General features: G+C 44.3%; 1 protein-coding gene across 2 annotated transcripts in view; it reads left to right on the top strand.

Annotated features, from left to right (window-relative positions):
* The window catches only part of LOC135512069 (disabled homolog 1-like), an 85,133-nt gene that overhangs the window by 51,668 nt on the left and 12,334 nt on the right, over positions 1 to 21,131 (top strand). For both annotated transcript variants that reach the window (XM_064933704.1, XM_064933709.1), the window contains exons 3-5: positions 14,881 to 15,023; positions 16,835 to 16,933; positions 19,830 to 19,961. In XM_064933704.1, coding sequence (XP_064789776.1) covers positions 14,881 to 15,023; positions 16,835 to 16,933; positions 19,830 to 19,961 — 374 coding nt within the window. The remainder of the gene's footprint in view (positions 1 to 14,880; positions 15,024 to 16,834; positions 16,934 to 19,829; positions 19,962 to 21,131) is intronic.

Consider the following 21,131-nt stretch of genomic DNA (forward strand, 5'->3'; position numbering starts at 1 on the left):
ATTGGGGGTTTCAATAGGCATGACACCTCAGATCATACTTTTGTAATAATTTCTGTAATGATTCTGTCATTTACCCCTGCTAAAGAGTCACCTGATCATCACAACCCAGCCAAAGCACATCAATACATTTAGCAGACACTCCTATCCAAAATGTGTTATCGTAGTGAGTGCATATATTTTCACACATTTTTCATACATTTTTCATACTTTTTTCAATAGTTGTGTGTAACTGTGATGTGATCAATGTGATCAATGTAATGTGACTGTTTTGATGATGTGCACAATACCTAATTGGTTTAACTAGCTCTGGTCCAGGGCATTAGTGTGTCTTGCTAACGCTGAGCCTTCAACAAAGGTCCACAAACACCCTGGAACAGAGCTAAGTGTATCCTACTTCCCAGTCTGTGTCCATGGGAATCCAGTAATGTGTGCTGATGTTTAGTAAAAGTGTGTGTATGTGACGTGTGTGTGCTGAGGCTTGTGAATGTTACTTCATCCACACACGCATGGGATGGAAAGGAAGGCAAGGAATGAGGAGGCAGATGGTGCAGACAGATTTGTCCTACTCTACTCTGCTCTACTCTGCTCTAGTGTACTTGACTCTACTCTTCTATACTCTACTGTAGTTACTCTACTCTACTCTACTCTACTCTACTCTATTCTAGTTTACTCTACTCTACTGTAGTTTACTCTACTCTACTCTAGTTTACTCTACTCTGCTCTACTCTGCTCTAGTGTACTTGAGTCTACTCTTCTATACTCTACTGTAGTTTACTCTACTCTACTCTACTCTACTCGAGTTTACTCTACTTTACTGTAGTTTACTCTACTGTAGTTTACAATACTCTAGTTTACTCTACTCTGCTCTGCTCTACCCTAGTTTACTCTATCTACTGTAGTTTACTCTACTCTACCCTAGTTTACTCTACTCTACTGTAGTTTACTCTACTCTGCGCTGCTTTACTCCACTCTAGTTTACTCTAGTTTACCCTACTCTGCTCTACTCTACTTGACTCTACTCTACTCTACTCTAGTTTACTCTACTCTACTCTACTCTGCTCTACTCTACTCTAGTTTAGTCTACTCTGCCCTGCTCTACTCTTCTCTAGTTTACTCTACTCTACTGTGCTCTACTCTAGTTTACTCTACTCTACTCTGCTCTACTCTACTCTACTCTGCTCTACTCTAGTTTACTCTACTCTACTCTGCTCTACTCTACTCTACTCTAGTTTACTCTACTCTACTCTACTCTACTCTACTCTGCTCTACTCTAGTTTACTCTACTCTACTCAGCTCTACTCTACTCTACTCTAGTTTACCCTACTCTGCTCTGCTCTACTCTACTCTAGTTTACTCTACTCTACTCTGCTCTACTCTAGTTTACTCTACTCTACTCTGCTCTACTCTACTCTAGTTTACTCTACTCTACTCTACTCTGCTCTACTCTAGTTTACTCTACTCTGCTCTACTCTACTCTACTTTACTCTACTCTACTCTACTCTAGTTTACTCTACTCTGCTATACTCTACTCTACTCTACTCTAGTTTACTCTACTCTGCTCCGCTCTACTCTACTCTAATTTACTCTACTCTACTCTGCTCTACTCTACTCTGCTCTACTCTACTCTAGTTTACTCTACTCTGCTCTGCTCTACTCTAGTTTACTCTACTCTGCTCTACTCTAGTTTACTCTACTCTACTCTGCTCTACTCTAGTTTACTCTACTCTACTCTGCTCTGCTCTAGTTTACTCTACTCTACTCTGCTCTACTCTAGTTTACTCTACTCTACTCTACTCTGCTCTACTCTAGTTTACTCTAGTCAGGCCTTCATATTTTATGCTGCTTCTTAGCCCCAACAGACCAGAAGAAGATAGAACAGGAGAACTTCTGTAAGAATAACTGGCTAAAGCGGAGTTGTGAATGAACACTCTGACAAAGTGACACATTCAAATTGCACATGTATGCATTCATATTATCAATAGACAATGATACAAAATAGAAGGGGAACATCCTCGTAACATTCAAAGGTTCATCTTTATTGGATGCTGGGCTCCCGAACCAATGTTGCAGTTGCCAACTACTCGTATCTGGAGGGCCACGTATGACTCTCCATCTGGTGCCATCCTGCCATCTGTCCTTTCCTCATCCCCATTTAACTGAGGCAGGGGGCACAGACACTATCTTCTCACAGCCAGCTAGTCCATTGACTCCACTCCGTAACTAGTATGGTTCTCTCAATAGGCTGAGGTATTTTCGTCTCAGGTGGGTAATTGGAGTGCTTTAGTCTGAATTGATCCAGAAACCAGTTACACTACTGCACCCACGCTCTACTACACCCATAAATCAAACAAATCAAAATGTATTTGTTACATGCGTTGAATACAATGGGTGTGAAATGCTTGCTTTTGAGCCTTCCTCAACGATGCAGAGTGTAAAAAATGTTAGATAAATAGTAGACAAGCAGAATAAAATACACAACAATGGAGCTATATACAGGGATCTGGTATCAGATCAATGTGGAACTATATACAGGGAGTACCAGTACCAGATCAATGTGCAGAGGTATGAGGTATTTGAGGTAGATAGTGTATGTAAATGAAGGCAGGGTAAAGTGACTAGAAATCAGGATAGATAATAATAATAATATGAGTAAGAATAAAGAACAGAGTAGCAGCAGCATATGAGTGTGTGTGTGTGTGTGTGTGTGTGTGTGTGTGTGTGTGTGTGTGTGTGTGTGTGTGTGTGTGTGTGTGTGTGTGTGTGTGTGTGTGTGTGTACACTATATGTACAAAACTATGTGCTCACCCCTTCAAATGACTGAATTTCAGACACACTCATTGCTGACAGGTGTATAAAATCAAGAACACAGCCATGCAATCTCCATAGACAAACATTGGTAGTAGAATGGCCTTACTGAAGAGCTCAATGACTTTCAACGTGGCACCGTCTTAGGATGCACCTTTCCAACAGTTTGTCTAATTTCTGCTCAGCTCGAGCTGCCCCAGTCAACTGTAAGTGCTGTTATTGTGAAGTGGAAACGTCTAGGAGCAACAACAGCTAAACTGTGAAGTGGTAGGGCACACAAGCTCACAGAACGGGAACGCCGAGTGCTGAAGCGCGTAAAGCGACACAATCCTCTGCCCTCAGTTGCAACACTCACTACAGCGTTCAAAACTGCTTCTGTAATAAATGTCAGCAGAAGAACTGTTCGTCGGGAGCTTCATGAAATGGGTTTCCATGGCCATGCAGCCACACACAAGCCTGAGATTACCATGCGCAATACCAAGTGTCGGCTGGAGTACTGTAAAGCTAGCCGCCATTGGACTCTGGAGCAGTGGTAATACGTTCTCTGGAGTGATGGATCACACTTCACCATCTGACAGTTAACAGATTAATCTGTGTTTGGCGGATGCCAGGAGAACGCTACCTGCCCGAATGCATAGTGCCGACTGTAAAGTTTGGTGGAGGAGGAATAATGGTCTGGGGTTGTTTTTCTTGGTTCGAGCCAGGCACCTTAGTTCCAATGAAGGGAACTCTACACCATACAATGACATTCTAGGTGATTCTGTGCTTCCAACTTTGTTGCAACAGTTTGGGAAGTCCTTTTCCTGTTTCAGCATGACAATGCCCCGATGCACAAAGTGAGGTCCATACAGATATGGTTTGTCAATATTGTTGTGGAAGAACTGGCCTTCACAAAGCCCTGACCTCAACCCCATTGAACATCTTTGGGATGAATTGAAACTCTGACTGTGAGCCAGGCCTAATCGCTCAACATCAGTGCCTGACCTCACTAATGCTCTTGTGGCTGAATGGAAACAAGTCCCCGCAGCAATATTCCAACATCTAGTGGAAAGCCTTCCCAGAAGAGTGGAAGCTGTCATAGGTTCCAAGATGGCGTAGCAGTCGGACGTGTGTGTTTGTCTCTGTCTTATCCTGTGTCTTATCCCATGTAAATAGCCAGTCTTTTTCATATATATCTTAATCTCACTTTTCTATGAACTAAATATATTTTGCTGCAACCCGCCTCACCCAATGTGGTAGGGATCTGCTATTTTTATTCCTTATAACTGGAACTTCCATCAGGAGCTAGCCAGCTAACTAGCTACTAGTCTTTGTTAGCTACTGCTAGCGGTCTTCACCTTTTTCTCGGTCACCAGCCAGCCTTAACTCGGATAATACCTGCCAGTCTGCACAGCGCGATATCAACCCAGAGCATATTGGACTGCTTCTCTCATCATCGGATTCCTGCCGCTGCGGTTCATTACACCGGATCATCGTAGCAAGCTAGCTGCAAATGAGTGGCTACTGTTAGCTAACGCCTCTGTCCCCAAGGAAGCACCAGCTATCCTTGAGCTAGCCTCGAGCTAGGCCCATATACCAGCTAATTCTACGTCTACAATACCTCTTTTGCCAATTGTCCTGAACCCTTTATTGTCGTCAAGGAGCCCCGCCAATCCATCATGACTGGACTGCCGACGTGATCGCCTAATGTGGTCTCAATAGGATATTCTGTTACGATGTCCCCGAAAAACCATCTACTAGCCCTGGCCCGCTAGTTTTTCGGAACGCTGTGTCCCCTGCTCGCCTAGAGAAGTAATGACTAGCGAACGACACCCTGACTCTGCTCTTTTGACCCTATGATCACTCGGCTACACAGCTGATGCCCCCTGGACTGTTTTAATAACACGGTACCTCATTTTGTTTACCTGTCGGCACCAGCCTCGAACTCAGGCCCTGAATGTACCTAACTGACCCGCTCTGCACATTCATCGCCATTTACTCATTGTTGTCTTAGGTCTCCTGATCAACACCTGTGATTGCTTTATGCCTCTCTCTAATGTCAATATGCCTTGTCTACTGCTGTCTTGGCTAGTTCTAATTGTTTTATTTCACTGTAGAGCCCTCAGTCCCGCTCAACATGCCTTAGATAGCTCTTTTGTCCCACCCCACACACATGCAGAGACCTCACCTGGCTTAACTGGTGCTTCCAGAGACGAAACCTCTCTCATCGTCACTCAATGCCTAGGTTTACCTCCACTGTACTCACATCCTATAATACCATTGTCTGTACATTATGCCCTTAATCTATTCTACCTCACCCAGAAATCTGCTCCTTTTATTATCTGTTCCCAATGCACTAGACGACCAGTTCTTATAGCCTTTAGCCGTACCCTCATCCTACTCCTCCTCTATTCCTCTGGTGATGTAGAGGTTAACCCAGGCCCTTTAGCCCCCAGTTATACTCCAATTTCCCAGGCGCACTCATTTGTTGACTTCTGTAACCGTAAAATTTCAGTTAACAAAGTTTCATGCATGTTAACATCAGAAGCCTCCTCCCTAAGTTTCCTTTATTCACTGTTTTAGCACACTCCGCCAACCCTGATGTCCTAGCCATGTCTGAATCCTGGCTTAGGAAGGCCTGAAAATTCCATCCCCAAATACAACATTTTCCACCAACATAGAACTGCCAAAGGGGGCGGAGTTGCAATCTACTACAGAGATAGTCTGCAGAGTTCTGTCATGCTACCCAGGTCTGTGCCCAAACAGTTTGAGCTTCTACTCCAGACTTGACTGCCCTTGACCAGCACAAAAACATCCTGTGGTGCACTACATTAGCATCAAATAGCTTCTGCGATATGCAACTTTTCAGGGAAGTTAGGAACTAATATACGCAGGCAGCTAAGAAAGCAAAGGCTAGCTTTTTCAAACTGAAATGTGCATCCTGTAGCACAAACTTCAAAACGTTCTGGGACAATGTAAAGCCAATGGAGAATAAGAGCACCTCCTCCCATCTGCCCACTGCACTGAGGCTAGGAAACACTGTCACCACCGATAAATCTACGATAATTGAGAATTTCAAAAAGCATTTTTCTATGGCTGGCAATGCTTTCCACCTGGCTACCCCTACCTCGGTCAACAGCTCTGCACCCCCCACAGCAACTTGCCCAAGCCTCCCCACCTCTCCTTCACCCAAATCCAGGTAGCTGATGTTCTGAAAGAGCTGCAAAATCTGGACCCCTACAAATCAGCTGGGCTAGACAATCTGGACCCTCTCTAAAATTATCTGCCGCAAATGTTGCGACCCCTATTACTAGCCTGTTCAACCTCCCTTTCGTATCGTCTGAGATCCCTAAAGAGGAAAGCTGCCTCGGTCATCCCCCTCTTCAAAGGGGGAGACACTCTAGACCCAAACTGTTACAGACCTATATCTATCCTAACCTGCCTTTCTAAAGTCTTCGAAAGCCAAGTTAACAAACAGATCACCGACCATTTCGAATCCCACCGTATCTTCTCCACTATGCAATCTGGTTTCCAAGCTGGTCATGGGTGCACCTCAGCAATGCTCAAGGTCCTAAACAATATCATAACCGCCATCGATAAAAGACACCACTGTGCAGCCGTCTTCATCGACCTGGCCATGGCTTTTGACTCTGTCAATCACCGCATTCTTATCAGCAGACTCAACAGCCTTGGTTCTCAAATGACTGCCTCGCCTGGTTCACCAACTACTTCTCAGAGTTTAGTGTGTCAAATCGGAGGGCCTGTTGTTTGGATGGGGGTGACACAGGGTTCAGTTCTCGGGCCGACTCTTTTCTCTGTATACATCAATTATGTCGCTCTTGCTGCTGGTGATTCTCTGATCCACCTCTACGCAGATGACACCATTCTGTATACTTCTGGCCCTTCTTTGGACATTGTGTTAACAAACATCCAGAGGAGCTTCAATGCCATGCAACACTCCTTCCGTGGCCTCCAACTGCTCTTAAATGCAAGTAAAACTAAATGCATGCTCTTCAACCGATCGCTGCCTGCACCTGCCCACCCATCCAGCATCACTACTCTGGTCGGTTCTGACTTAGAATATGTGGACAACTACAAATACCTAGGTGTCTGGTTAGACTGTAAACTCTCCTTCCAGACTCACATTAAGCATCTCCAATCCAAAATTAAATCTTGAATCGGCTTCCTATTTCTCAACAAAGCATCCTTCGCTCATACTGCCAAACATACCCTCATAAAACTGACTATCCTACAAATCCTTGACTTCGGCGATGCCATTTACGAAATAGCCTCCAGCACTCTACTCAGCAAATTGGATGTAGTCTATCACAGTGCCATCCGTTTTGTCACCAAAGCCCCATATACCACCCACCACTGCGACCTGTATGCTCTCGTTGCCTGGCCCTCGCTTCGTATTAGTTGCCAACCCACTGGCTCCAGGTCATCTATAAGTCTTTGCTAGGTAAAGCCCCGACTTATTTCAGCTCACTGGTCACCATAGCAGCACCCACCCGTAGCATGCGTTCTAGCAGATATATTTCGCTGATCATTCCCAAAGCCTCCTTTGGCCGTCTTTCCTTCCAGTTCTCTGCTGCCAGTGACTGGAACGAATTGCAGTCTGCTGGAGTCTATACAGCTGGAGTCTATATCTCTCTCACTAACTTTAAGCATCAGCTGTCACAGCATCTTTACCGACCATTGCACCTGTACACAGCCCATCTGTAAATAGCCCACCAAACTACCTCATCCACATATTGTTATACATTTTTTGTTCCTTTGCACCCCAGTATCTCTACTTGCACGTTCATCTTCTGCACATCTATCACTCCAATGTTAATGGTAAATTGTAATTATTTCACCACTATGGCCTATTTATTGCCTTATCTCCCTAATCTTACTACATTTGCACACACTGTATATATATTTTTCTATTGTGTTATTGACTCTACGTTTGTTTATCCCATGTGCAACTCTGTGTTGTTTGTGTCGCACTGCTTTGCTTTATCTTGGCCAGGTCGCAGTTGTAAATGAGAACTTGTTCTCAACTGGCCTTCCTGGTTAACGTGGTCACGCTACACGTTCCCCAAGGCCCCCCCCCCCGCTCAACTCAAAAAGTGGCGCACAGAATGCAAAAATATTCTTAGAAATATTTAACCTCCACACATTAACAAGTCCAATAGCTCAAATGAAAGATAAACACCTTGTTCATCTACCCAGCGAGTCAGATTTCTAAAATGTTTTACGGCGAAAACATAGCACATATGTATGTCAAACCACCACAAAGACACAGACGATATGTAGCCATTTTGTCGAACAAAAGATGCAATCACAAACGCAGGGTTAAAAGAAAAATAATTCACTAACCTTTTGAAAATCTTCATCAGATGACAGTAATAGGACATGTTACACAGTACATTTATGTTTTTTTCAATAATATGCCATTTATATACATAAATCTCTGTTTACATTGACGCCATGTTCAGAAAATGCTAAAAAATGTCCGGAGAAATTATAGATAGCTCCGCCAGATAACGCCAGATAACAGCAATACACATCATAAACTTTGACTAAATATAAATGTTCTACATATAGTTAGAAAGATACACTGCTTCTTAATGCAATCGCTTTGTCACATTTATTTTTAACGTTACAGAAATCGTTCAATATTCAATAATCTGAGACGGCGCTCAGACATAAGAAATATTTCTCCGCTATGTTGGAGTCAACAGAAACACAAAATTACAACATAAATATTCCCTTACCTTTGATGGTCTTCGATCAGAATGTAGTGGAAGGAGTCATACTTACCCAATACATCGTTTGGTTTCAAGTCGTGTGTCTTTGTATTAGCATATGCTACAAGTTCCAGCTGAAATGCATCCAAAATTACTTCTGGTCCCGAACAGTTGCGCATCAAAACTTCAAAATTACATATTATATGTCGACTAAACTGGTCAAACTAAGTGCAGAATCAAGCTTTAGGATGTTATTAACGTACATTTTTGGAATTAAATGTCCGACGAGCAGGTGTCCACATACTTTTGGTCATGTAGTGTATTATGTGTGTGTGTACAGTATATATGTGTGTGTGTGTGTATGCGTGTGTGTGTTATGTGTTTGGGTTTTGTGTGAGAGTGTGAGTGTATTGTTTGTGCGTGTGTGAGTGTGTATATAGTGTGCATACAGTGCCTTCAGAACGTTTTCACACCCCTGACTTATTACACATTTTGTTGTGTTACAAGGTGGGATTAAAATAGATTTAATTGTCTTTTTTGTCAACGATCTACACAAAATACTGTAAATGTAAAAACGTGAACATTTGTAAAATACCAGTATATCTTAATTAGATAATTATTCCACCCCCTGAGTCAATACATGCTAGAATACCCTTTGGCAGTGATTACAGCTGTGAATAATTCTGTGTAAGTCTTTAAGAGCTTTGCACATCTGGATTGTTAAATATTTGCACATTATAATTTCTTATTATTATTCAAGCTCTGTCTAGTTGGTTGTTGATCATTGTTTGACAGCCATTTTCAGGTCTTGACAAATTTTTGAAGCCGATTTAAGTCAAAGCTGTAACTATTCAACTCAGGAACATTCATTGTCGTATTGGTAAGCAATCTACTGTATATTTGGCTTTGTGTTTTATGTTGTTATCCTGCTGAAAGGTGAATTTGTCTCCCAGTGTCTGTTGGAAAGCAGAAGGAAAGAGGTTTTCCTCTATGATTTTACCTGTGCTTAGCTCTATTCCGTTTATTTTTATCCCAAAAACTCCCTAGTCCTTGCCGATGACAAGCATACCCATAACATGATGCAGCCACCACCATGCTTGAAAATATCAAGAGTGGTACTCAGTGATGTGTTGTGTTGTATTTGCACCAACATAACGCTTTGTATTTCAAATTAATTAATTCACTTTAATTCACTTTTTTGCTGTTTTACTTCAGTGCCTTATTGCAAACAGGATGCATGTTGTGGAATATTTTTATTTTGTACAGGCTTTCTTCTTTTCACTTTAATTTAGGTTAGTATTGTGGTGTAACTACAATGTTGATCCATCATTGGGCTTTCCCCACTACCCTCTGTAGAGCTTTGGGCCGAAGAAGGTGTATTTTCCATACTAAGCGGTGATGCAACAAGTCAAGCTGTTCTCGATGGTGCAGCTATAGAACTTTTTAAGGATCTGAGGGCCCATGTCAAATCTTATCAGCCTCCTGGGGGGGAAAAGGAGCTGTCATGCCCTCTTCACGACTGTGTTGGTGTGTGTGGACCATGTTAAGTCCTTAGTGATGTGGACGCCAAGGAACTTGAAGCTCTCGTCCTGCTCCACTAAATCCCTGTCAATGTGGATGGGGACGTGCTCTCCCCTCTTTCTCCTCTAGTCCAAAATCAACTCCTTGGTCTTACTGACGTTTGGGGGAGAGGTTGTTGTCCTGGCACCACACTGCCAAGTCTCTGACCTCCTCCCTGTAGGCTGTCTAATTCGCCGTTGGTGATCAGGGCTACCACCGTTGTGTCATCAGCAAACTTGATGATGGTGTTGAAGTCATGCATAGCCACGCAGTCGTGGGTGCACAGGGAGTACATGTACCCACCCGTGAGGGGCCCGCATGTTGAGGTTCAGCGTGGCAGAGGTGTTGTTGCCTACAAGACTCCACCCATGGTCCCATGAAGGTTTTTGAGTGCCAAAGTGATGTGGGATTGTGGTGTGATGTAGACAGCTTTGATAATTATGGATGAGAACTCTTGGTAGGTAAACATGTCTGCAGCTTATAGTGAGATATTCTGTATGGATATTCTGTATGGATAAAGCTCTAGTTTTCCTTCACACTGGAAGCAGCGCACCAGTTGGTGTTTATGAAGAGGCACTCCCCTCCCCTTTGGACTTGAGGGGATCTGAGGCTGATGTTGTCCGATCGTGCCACCGAGTTCTATCTTCATAGATTGAGCCAGCCTAGTTTCTGAAATGCATATAATATTGCAGTTTTTCAAGTCTCCCTGATAGGAGACTCTTGAATGATCTTATTCTCGAGTGACTGAACATTTTCCAATAAAACGGAGGGAAGTGCCGGTGGATTTTCTCTTCGCCACAGTCTCACCAGGATGCCAGCCCATTTATCGCATATACACCTGCAGCGGTTTGGTAGCCCATGAAACAAAGGAATCATGTCCAGTGTGAACAAAGGAACAGCTGTGTTGGACTTGAAGTCAGATTAAAAATAGTCTGGGTAGCCATTTGATTAGATGTTCAGGAGTATTATGGCTTGGGGGTAGAAGCTGTTTAGAAGCCTCTTGGACCTAGACTTGGTGTTCCGGTACCGCTTGCCATGCGGTAGAAGAGAGAACAGTCTATGCCTAGGGTAGCTGGAGTCTTTGACAATTTTAGGGCCTTCCTCTGACACCGCCTGGTATAGAGGTCCTGGATGGCAGGAGGCCCTGGCCGTGCAGTCATGAGTGAACAGGGAGTACAGGAGGGGACTGAACACGCACCCCTGAGGGGCCCCCGTGTTGAGGATCAGCTTGGCGGATGTGTTGTTACCTACCCTTATCACATAGGTGTTCCTTTTTTCCAGTTGGGAAAGGACAGTGTGGAGTGCAATAGAGATCGCATCATCTGTGGATCTGTTAGGGCGGTATGTAAATTGGAGTGGGTCTAGGGTTTCAGGGATAATGGTGTTGATGTGAGCCATGACCAGCCTTTTCGAAGCACTTCATGGCTACAAACGTAAGTACTATCGGTCGGTAGACATTTAAGCTTTTTGTGCGTATGGAACATTTCTGTGATCTTTTCATGAAACATGGAACCAACACTTTACGTGTTTATATTTTTTTCAGTATACTAAAAAAAGAAACAAAAAAAGTCACTAAATAGCAAGTCAGAACTCTTAAGATGTCGGCCTTCTACGTCAGTGCCATCTTTTGTACGCTCTACTACACTACTGCACCCACGCTCTACTGCACCCACGCTCTACTACACCCACGCTCTACTACACTACTGCACCCATGCTCTACTACACCCACGCTCTACTACACTACTGCACCCACTCTCTAGTACACCCACGCTCTAGTACACCCACGCTCTAGTACACCCACGCTCTAGTACAAAAAGTGGGTCCTAGCAGTGGCTGCTATACTTTGATGTATCTCTAGCCTAGCAAGCTACTTTGCACATTTCAACTCTCTGAGACTTCCAAAAACACTGACTAGGGAGCAGTGATTCCTCCAGGGGACAAGTGTGTGTCATATCTCTCTTCTTCCGAAAGCTAGAAACATCATTTAAACAACATCCCCATCCCCTGCAGCGGTTGGTTCCCAAATCCAGCAACAGTGTAGTGCACTCACCGTGATGTGAACCCTGGGCATATACTGCAGGGATTATCGTGTTGTATCTAGACTCTGTTTCTAGATGCTGTAGCAACACTTGCATTTCCTATGCAGGGAGGGCTGCTTGGGGTTTTTGTGGCTCTTTGCATAAATCCACAAAATCTCTCCTCAAGTGTGATTACACAGTTGGCATACAGTACAAGATAAAGCACCAATTTAATTAGGGGACTCAGAGGATGGAAGCACTGGACGAGACAGTACTATAGTAGTACAATATATTTTGTTAAGACTTGATGAAAGATGATATACGGTGCCTTCAGAAAGTATTCATACACCTTGACTTATTCCACATTTTGTTGTGTTACAGCCTGGATAACATTTATTTGTTTTCTCACCCATCCCCACACAATACCCCATAATGACAAAGTGAAAGAAAGTCTAATTAAATTCAGAAATATCGGGTAACTAAACCTGGCACCATCCCTATGGTGAAGCATGGTGGTGGCAGGATTATGCTATGGGGGTGTTTTCAGCAAATTAACAGCACAAAATGGAAGTGTAATGTAGTTTCTCTCTAATTGTTGAAGAACATGCATGTCAGCTGATACTGTATGAGGCAGGTCTGATCTCCAATGCTCAGTGACTATAGGCGGGTTGGTTGTTTAGCAACAAAACTGACGCTTGCGCAACTATGGGGCAAAACAAACAGGGTTGGCTTAGATTGTTGACAACATGTAAAGCTATATTTCGTCTCCATTAATACATTTGCACAATACAAATATATTGTTACAGTTGTTGGTTAGCTAGCTAGCTATTAACATGGCCATGAAATCACACCTCAAAACAAGATATAGTATCAAGATATAGTATCAAGAACAAGATGAAACGAGCCACTTACGATTCCCCACATGGCAGTGTAATTCTTGCTAGCAACCTGGCCATCCAGAATCACAACGCGCTGACTTCTTCACTCGCATGGTTTTCGTGATATTGTCAGCTAACCCGTCTATATGAGCCTCATTATCTAGGCTTCTCCTCTAGCAAGGAAACAAGCATGAATTCACTTACTGTACTTGGATAGTTTAATGACTTTAGCATCTTCAAGCCCTCTCCCCCCTTTAGAGAGTTGAGCCCTCTTGAATTAGTGAGCAAGTGTGCATAGCCAAGGCGACGACAGGCTCTCCACGTTTCAACTGAGCCATCTTCATTCGCAGGGCAACTTAATTTAGCTTTTTTCCCCTCCAATTTCTATTTAATTTTCCTGGGGAATAGAAACACTGACAAGACATTTCACTGAAATATTTAGCGATGCGTGAAACTCAAATTACATTTCTGTAAGATGTAGTATGTGGATGGCATCTGTTGTCAGCGGTGGAATAAGCTCATTTGGTGTAATATGGTCTTAGTTTGTGGCTTGACGGTTTTTGTTAGGGATATTAGGGCTGTCCTGCTTCTCTTCCGCAGAGCTTAGCAATGCAGCCGGTTTAAAATGCCCTGCACACTGATGTGATGAAGGGTGTATATAGTCTCTTGGCCTAGAATAGTGAGGCAGAGCGGGTCCTGAAATAGTCTCAGCTAAACTCTCCAAGGTGCCGCCGACCTTGATTTGAAATACCACTATGTGTGTGTGTAAGCAGCAGCAGACAGTCACTTAATACTGACAAACCACCTCCAGGTTATGTAGAGACAGGTTACTCACAGACACAGACAAGTGGAGGGGTTGGGCCAACACAATCAAAACCCGGCGGACAGCGGAGGAAGACAAAATGAGAAAAATGTCAGTGTCAAGGCGATGGTTAGGTGTCTGGGGGACTGGGGGAGGACGATGACAGACAGAGAGAGAGGCCAGACATACCAAAAGAGCCTGTATATCTGTCCTCCATTGTCCACACCTCACTCACACTCCCTCTCTCCATCTCTCCCACTCTTTTTCCATCTCTTTCCAACTCTCTCCCCCTCCGCCTCTCTCTTTCTTTCTTTCTTTCTTTCTTTCTTTCTTTCTTTCTTTCTTTCTTTCTTTCTTTCTTTCTTTCTTTCCTCCCTCCCTCCCTCCCTCCCTCCCTCCCATCTTCTCATCCATCCATCAACCATGGGGGGCTTATGGGATTGTGGGCGTGTGTTGGACCGAGATGATTCCTCTCAATAGCAGCCTTTCATGCTGTTTGTCAACAGCCAACAGTGCCCATGGGAACAGAGGTGTGCAGTGCTCAGAAATCAAGGAGGATCAAGGCACTCTTCATGATATTAAAATGCCTTTTTGCAGTGGCGTGTTGTTCAATAGAACAGATTCTAAAAAGCCGCTGACGTGTTTTGGCGTCATAGCCTTTATCAGGGAGACAGTGATGAAGGATGATGCTCAAATTGTCTCCTCAGACATTTCATATTAATATCCCATAAATATGTATTTTCCCACATTCTGTACCCCTCCCCACACACACACATGCATGCAGACGCACACACACACACACACACACACACACACACACACACACACACACACACACACACACACACACACACACACACACACACACACACACACACACACACACACACACCTCTTAAACCTCTCCCTCTATCTCCCTCTCTCCCTCCCTCTCTTCCCCTCTCTCCCTTTCTCTTTCTCTCCCTCTCCCTCTCTCCCATCCTCTCTTCCCCTCTCTCTCCCTCTCTCTTTCTATCTCTCCCTCACTCTTTCCACTCTTTCCACTCTTTCCACTCTCTCCCTCTCTCTCTCTCTCTCTTTCTCTCTCTCTCTCTCTCCCTCAGCTGGTCAGGACCGCACTGAGACGGGGCTGATTAAGCGTTTCCGTGGTGATGGCGTGCGCTACAAGGCCAAGCTGATCGGGACTGATGAGGTGACAGCGGCACGCGGGGACAAGCTGTGCCAGGACTCCATGATGAAGCTCAAGGTATGTCTGTGTGTGTCTGAGGAGAGGGCGGTGGTATTCAGGTGTAGAAGAAGAAGTGAATTCAGCCATCTCTATTGATGCGTCTTTGCAGGAGCCAGATGTAGTTACAAATCCATCTACAGAAGAGAGAATATGGATGGTTTTATTATGTCTCTTCAACCATGCTGGAGACATAGTAGCATTACTGTACAGCCAGCAGGCAAAGCCATTTCCTGCTCTGATCTTCTCATATCAGTTGTAGTTGCTCCACATGTCCAATAACACAACAGCAGGAGTTTTGTAGATCCATGCTGTGACATTTGAACAGTGACCTGCCTATGACTCCCATATCCAGCAGTCACTGCCAGTTACAGTCAATGTTCTCAGGTCAATACAGGCATTATATTATATAGACAGGCAGAAGAGGGGGACAGAGGGATGGAATATAGGAGGGTGATGGAGGGATGAAATAGAAGAGGGAGATAGAGGGATGGAATAGAAGAGGGGGATGGAGGGATGGAATAGAGGAGGGGGATAGAGGGATGGAATAGAAGAGGGAGATAGAGGGATGGAATAGAAGAGGGAGATAGAGGGATGGAATAGAAGAAGGAGATAGAGGGATGGAATAGAAGATGGAGATATAGGGATGGAATAGAAGAGGGAGATAGAGGGATGAAATAGATGAGGGCGATGGAGGGATGAAATAGAGGAGCGGGATGGAGGGATGGTAGAGCAGGGCGATGGAGGGATGAAAAAGAAGAGGGCGATGGAGGGATGAAATATAGGAGGGTAATGGAGGGATGGAATAGAGGAGGGGGATGGAGGGATGAAATGGAGGAGGGGATGGAGGGATGAAATATAGGAGCTGGATGGAGGGATGAAATAGAGGAGGGGGTGGAGGTATAGAATAGAGGAGGGCAATGGAGGGATGGAATAGAGGAGGGGAAGGGGTCTCTATTGAGCTGCCTCTATAAGCTTGAGGACTTAATCCACCAAATGGAGAAGTGGATTGTGGATTGACGACAGCCGTAGACACGCCCCTCTCTCCTCTTGTCAGCCGATCGCTCTTTGTTTCCCACTCTGGAGAACAAACAAAGGGTTGATGGTTTCCAAGTTTATGTATTAATTGATGAAGCTCAGATCTGGAGAGAGGGATATAGTGTACTGGTTGTGTATGGGGTCACTCGCTCAACCCCCTCAACGTGACTGGGGTTCCAGGGTTGTCAGACGTGTTCAGCATTCACGATGACGTTCTGTCTTCTTTTCTCTTTTCACACAGCTTATTTACATGAAAGACATGTCAGGCTTGCGTTAGTGAGGGAGGGTCGTGCCTCCATTTGAGTCTGAGAAACATGCTGGAAATGTTAATTGTTTTTGTTGAAAGAAAAAGGAGCTGAGATCCATGGGAAAATCTACTTTAAAGGCTCCGTGGTTCTTCAGGCAGGAAGACGTGACAGAAGTGTCCCGGCGAGGTGAAGGTTAGGCTACGGTCGGTTAGCAGAATACATTCAGTCAGAGAAACTTCAAGTTGCTACATGGACGTTTGGCAGCTTGTGTCACAAGGTGCAGGCAGCAGAACCCTACTTAATAAATCAGCCTCTTAAAAGCTCAACAATAAAATACTCAGTGGTGAAAAAGAGAAACTGTGTTGAGAGAATGAAAGTTCAAAAAGAGCAACATTGAAGAGCCTTCTGTCGTATTGCACCTCATATAACAGCTGTCACCCTCGTCCTCCCCTCTCCTCCTCCCCCGTCATACTTACCTGAGTCGTGAGTCGATGGCACGCTGAGATTATTTCCCTTCATCTCCCTGTGTCTCTTCCTCTCCTCCAGGGAATGGCTTCGTCAGCACGCTCCAAAGGAGAGCACAAGCAGAGAGTCTTCCTCACCATCTCCTTCGGGGGGATCAAGATTTACGACGAGAGATCAGGGGTGAGTGAGTGATGAGGCTCCACAGTGCAGCTGCGCAGACAGGTCTAGCCCCAGCTGCTGTGAACCTTATAGGACATCCAGAGGGCAGAGGCTAATACAAGTTTAATCACAGTCATGTAGAAGAAAGGCAGCCATCTTGTGTGCCTACCTGGCATATGGTGCAGTTGACATGACAGGGAATACAACAGAAGCAGTCTAGGCGTGCTGTATGGTGGCTAATGTCTGATGATAAAGACCTGTCTACTGTAATGACAGTGTGTATATGAGGGATGTGAGGTTGTCCCCTTCCCCCTCCTCCCCTCCATGCTATGAGACAATCTGCCTCCCCCCTCCATTTCATTCCCTCCCACCCTCCTCCCTCAGGGACCAGAGGACTGCTGCTCCATTGCAGGATGATAGAGGGTTCCCCCCAACCCCCCCCAACCCACCATCCTGAGGCTGCTCATCACCGCTATCTGCTAGGTTAATTAGCCCACAGTTCCAACTCTAATCATCATCACTGCTAACTGCTAGTCTAACTGCCCCATAGCTCCACCTCAACTGTCATTAAAGGGGGAAAAATATCATGAATTACTCTATCCAATAAATGTTACTGTATAGACCCGCTCCTCATCGTTTGATATTTGATGATTTTTGTTGGATAGTGGTGCCACCTGTCCATGCCACCAACCCTGTCATTTATCAACAACAGCTATATAATAACCCTCATTGCCCCATTGTGTGTGTGTGTGTGTGTGTGTGTGTGTGTGTGTGTGTGTGTGTGTGTGTGTGTGTGTGTGTGTGTGTGTGTGTGTGTGTGTGTGTGTGTGTGTGTGTGTGTGTGTGTGTGTCCTATCCCTAACCCTCATCACCGCTGGCATCTCTGTCATTTTGTTTGTGAATCATTGTTCCCCCAATGCTCTTTCATTTTATAAACGGATTACCCCAACACCCCTTCATTTCCCCAACAATCATTATGGTAAAATATGGGGCTTATTCAGCAGGATGCAGCGTTGCAGAACATTCACGTAGAAATGTGTAATGTAGCAATGTACTGTTATCTAGACTATAGAACAGTGTCAGCTCTAGTACGATTAAATTCTCTGTTATCATTACACTCCACTGAAGAAGCCCTAGGTCATTTCTTAGTAGCTCCTCCCTATTGCTCGAAGCTTATCAATGCTATTAGTGGAGCAGCAGGTGGGAGTAGATGAGTGACAGCCTAACTACTGTGTGTGTGTGTCTCCATGCACATTCCTGAATACACACTACCGGTCAAAAGTTTTAGAACACCTATTCATTCAATGGTTTTTCTTTATTTTTACTATTTTATACAAATGGACAAATTTCCACCAGTCTAATGTCCATTGCTCGTGTTTCTTGGCCCAAGCAAGTCTCTTCTTCTTATTGGTGTCCTTTAGTAGTGGCAATTCGACCATGAAGGACTGATTCACGCAGTCTCCTCTGAACAGTTGATGTTGAGATGTGTCTGTTACTTGAACTCTGAAGCATTTATTTGGGCTGCAATTTCTGAGGCTGGTAACTAATGAACTTCTCTACAGCAGAGGTAACTCTGGGTTTTCCATTCCTGTGGTGGTCCTCATGAGAGCCAGTTTCATCATAGCGCTTATTGGTTTTTGCTACTGCACTTAAAGAAACTTTCAAAGTTTTAGACATTTTCCAGATTGACTGACCTTCATGTCTTAAAGTAATGATGGACTGTTGTTTCTCTTTGCTTATTTGAGCTGTTCTTGCCATAATATAGACTTGGTCTTTTACCACACAGGGCTATCTTCTGTATACCACCCCTACCTTGTCACAACACAACTGATTGGCTCAAATGCATTAAGAAGGGAAAAAAATCCTCAAATTAACTATTAACAAGGCAAACCTGTTAATTGAAATGCATTCCAGGTGACTACCTCGTGATGCTGGTTGAGAGAATGCCAAGAGTGTGCAAAGCTGTTATCAAGGCAAAGGTTGGCTACTTTGAAGAATATCAAATATAAAATATATTTTGATTTGTTTAACACTTCTTTGGTTACTACATGATTCCATATGTGCTATTTCATAGTTTTGATGTCTTCACTATTATTCTACAATATAGAAAATATTAAAAATAAAGAAAAACCCTTGAATGAGTAGGTGTTGTAAAACGTTTGACCGGTAGTGTGTGTGTTAGTGTTAGTTGTACTTGTAACCTGGGTGTTCAGCGCTGCCCTGCAGGTGTACCATGCTCTGTTGACAATGCATATTTTGGCATATTGCACAATACACAACAACAACTTCCCCCCAGGCTAGAAAGATCTTCAAAATAAGTTACAATGGGTTGTATGTGTGGAGTCTGATCTGCACACACACACACACACACACACACACACACACACACACAGATCTGCTGTTATCCATGCAGTAAATGTGCTGTGTCTGCTATTCCAACTGTGAGAGTTGGAAATGAGGAAAGAAAGGGAACAATGGTAAATGTGTCAGTCATTCCTGTCAACAGTAAGACAAAGAGAGAATATTCATTTCCAGCTGCCTTCCTTTCTTCCCTGCGGCGGTGTATCTGGAGCACCGCGTTGCCATAGTATTAGAATTAGCAAAGAGCTGTAGCCTACTTACCCTGAACTCCCAGTTCACTCCCTCATTTTGGAACAAAGAATTCTTTCAAGAATGGATGAAATTCATAGAAATGCATTGAGTAGAGCCAAGAGTTCTCTTAGGCAGGTCACATGGGTCTAACTAAACTATAAAATCAGGACCTTGGCCCTACAGTATCCAACATGTGTCTCCAAACCCCCTCCATTTAGTTTTGGTTCATTTCCTGCTTCGGATCTGCCACTTCCTTCTGTTTCAAAGGTCTCCTACATTATTTCGTACTCAAAATGTATGTAATTTCCTCTGTGTGTGTTTTCAGGTTCTGCTGCATCACCACTCAGTGCATGAGATCTCCTATATCGCCAAGGATACCCGGGATCACCGGGCCTTTGGCTATGTCTGTGGGAAGGAGGGACACCACAGGTTTGTGGCCATCAAGTCTGGCCAGTCGGTGAGTACAGGACCTGAGTTCCTTACCTACTGTCACGTTCGTAATAAGGACAGGACCGAGGAGAAGCGCGTGTTGAGTTCCACATAAGTGGTGCAACTAGCACAAACACAAAACAATATCCCACAAACACAAAACAATATCCCAATAGCCGGAAGCTCTGGACTGTGAATGAGCACTGGAGGCCTAGTGCTGGAGCCGGTACAGGTGGCATCGGACTGTTGACACACACTTCAGGGCGAGTGCTGGGAGCTGGGACAGGACGTACCGGACTGGGGAGGCGCACTGGAGGCCAGATGCGTGAAAGACTGGTGTCACGCTCTTCAGCACGCCTGCGCTGTAGCATTCTCATCGCTACCACCTCTCTCCAGTATCTTTCATTGAGCTCCTCCACCGACTCCCAAACAGGCTCTGGCACTCTCCGCTGCTCGACCGCCAGCTCCATGTGCCCCCCCCCAAACAAAACTTGGTTTCTGTGGCTGCGGTCCCCAGCGTCGTCACTGTCCTTCCATCCTCCTTCCAAGGAAGGGTCTCACATCCTCCCATGATTTCTTCCCAGGTCCAAAACTCCTTTACCTCCGTCACACGCTGCTTGGTCCTTGCTTGGTGGGATATTCTGTCACGTTCGTAATAAGGACGGGACCAAGGCGCAGCGTGTGTTGAGTTCCACATCTTTTAATAAAGTGAACCTTCCAAACAAAACAATAAACCAAGAACAAAATGTAACATAAGTGGTGCAACTAGCACAAACAGAAAAAAATATCCCACAAACACAGGTGGGAAAAATGGCCACCTTTTAATATGATCCTCAATTAGAGGCAACCATTACCAGCTGCCTCTAATTGGGAACCATTCAAAACACCAACATAGAAATATGACCTACTACACCATAGAGAACCAACCTACCCTTGTTGTAGTGACTCAACTCAAGTACCAGGAATGAGGTGTACAGTGGTATTAGTTAGGAATAACATTACAGCCCAAGTCAACACATTTAGAATACAATACTAACAGGGACTGACCATAGAACAATTCTGGCAAATGCCAAAGCCAAAAAGAGTTGACCTGCCAGTCCGTCTGCAAATCTGTGGGTCAAAACCACCAGGAATATGTAATAAATATGCAATAAAACTGAATGTTATCAAAGACAAAACAGCTGATTATAAAACTCTT

Source organism: Oncorhynchus masou, chromosome 3 (assembly GCF_036934945.1).
Source record: "Oncorhynchus masou masou isolate Uvic2021 chromosome 3, UVic_Omas_1.1, whole genome shotgun sequence".
Taxonomy (NCBI): Eukaryota; Metazoa; Chordata; class Actinopteri; order Salmoniformes; family Salmonidae; genus Oncorhynchus; species Oncorhynchus masou.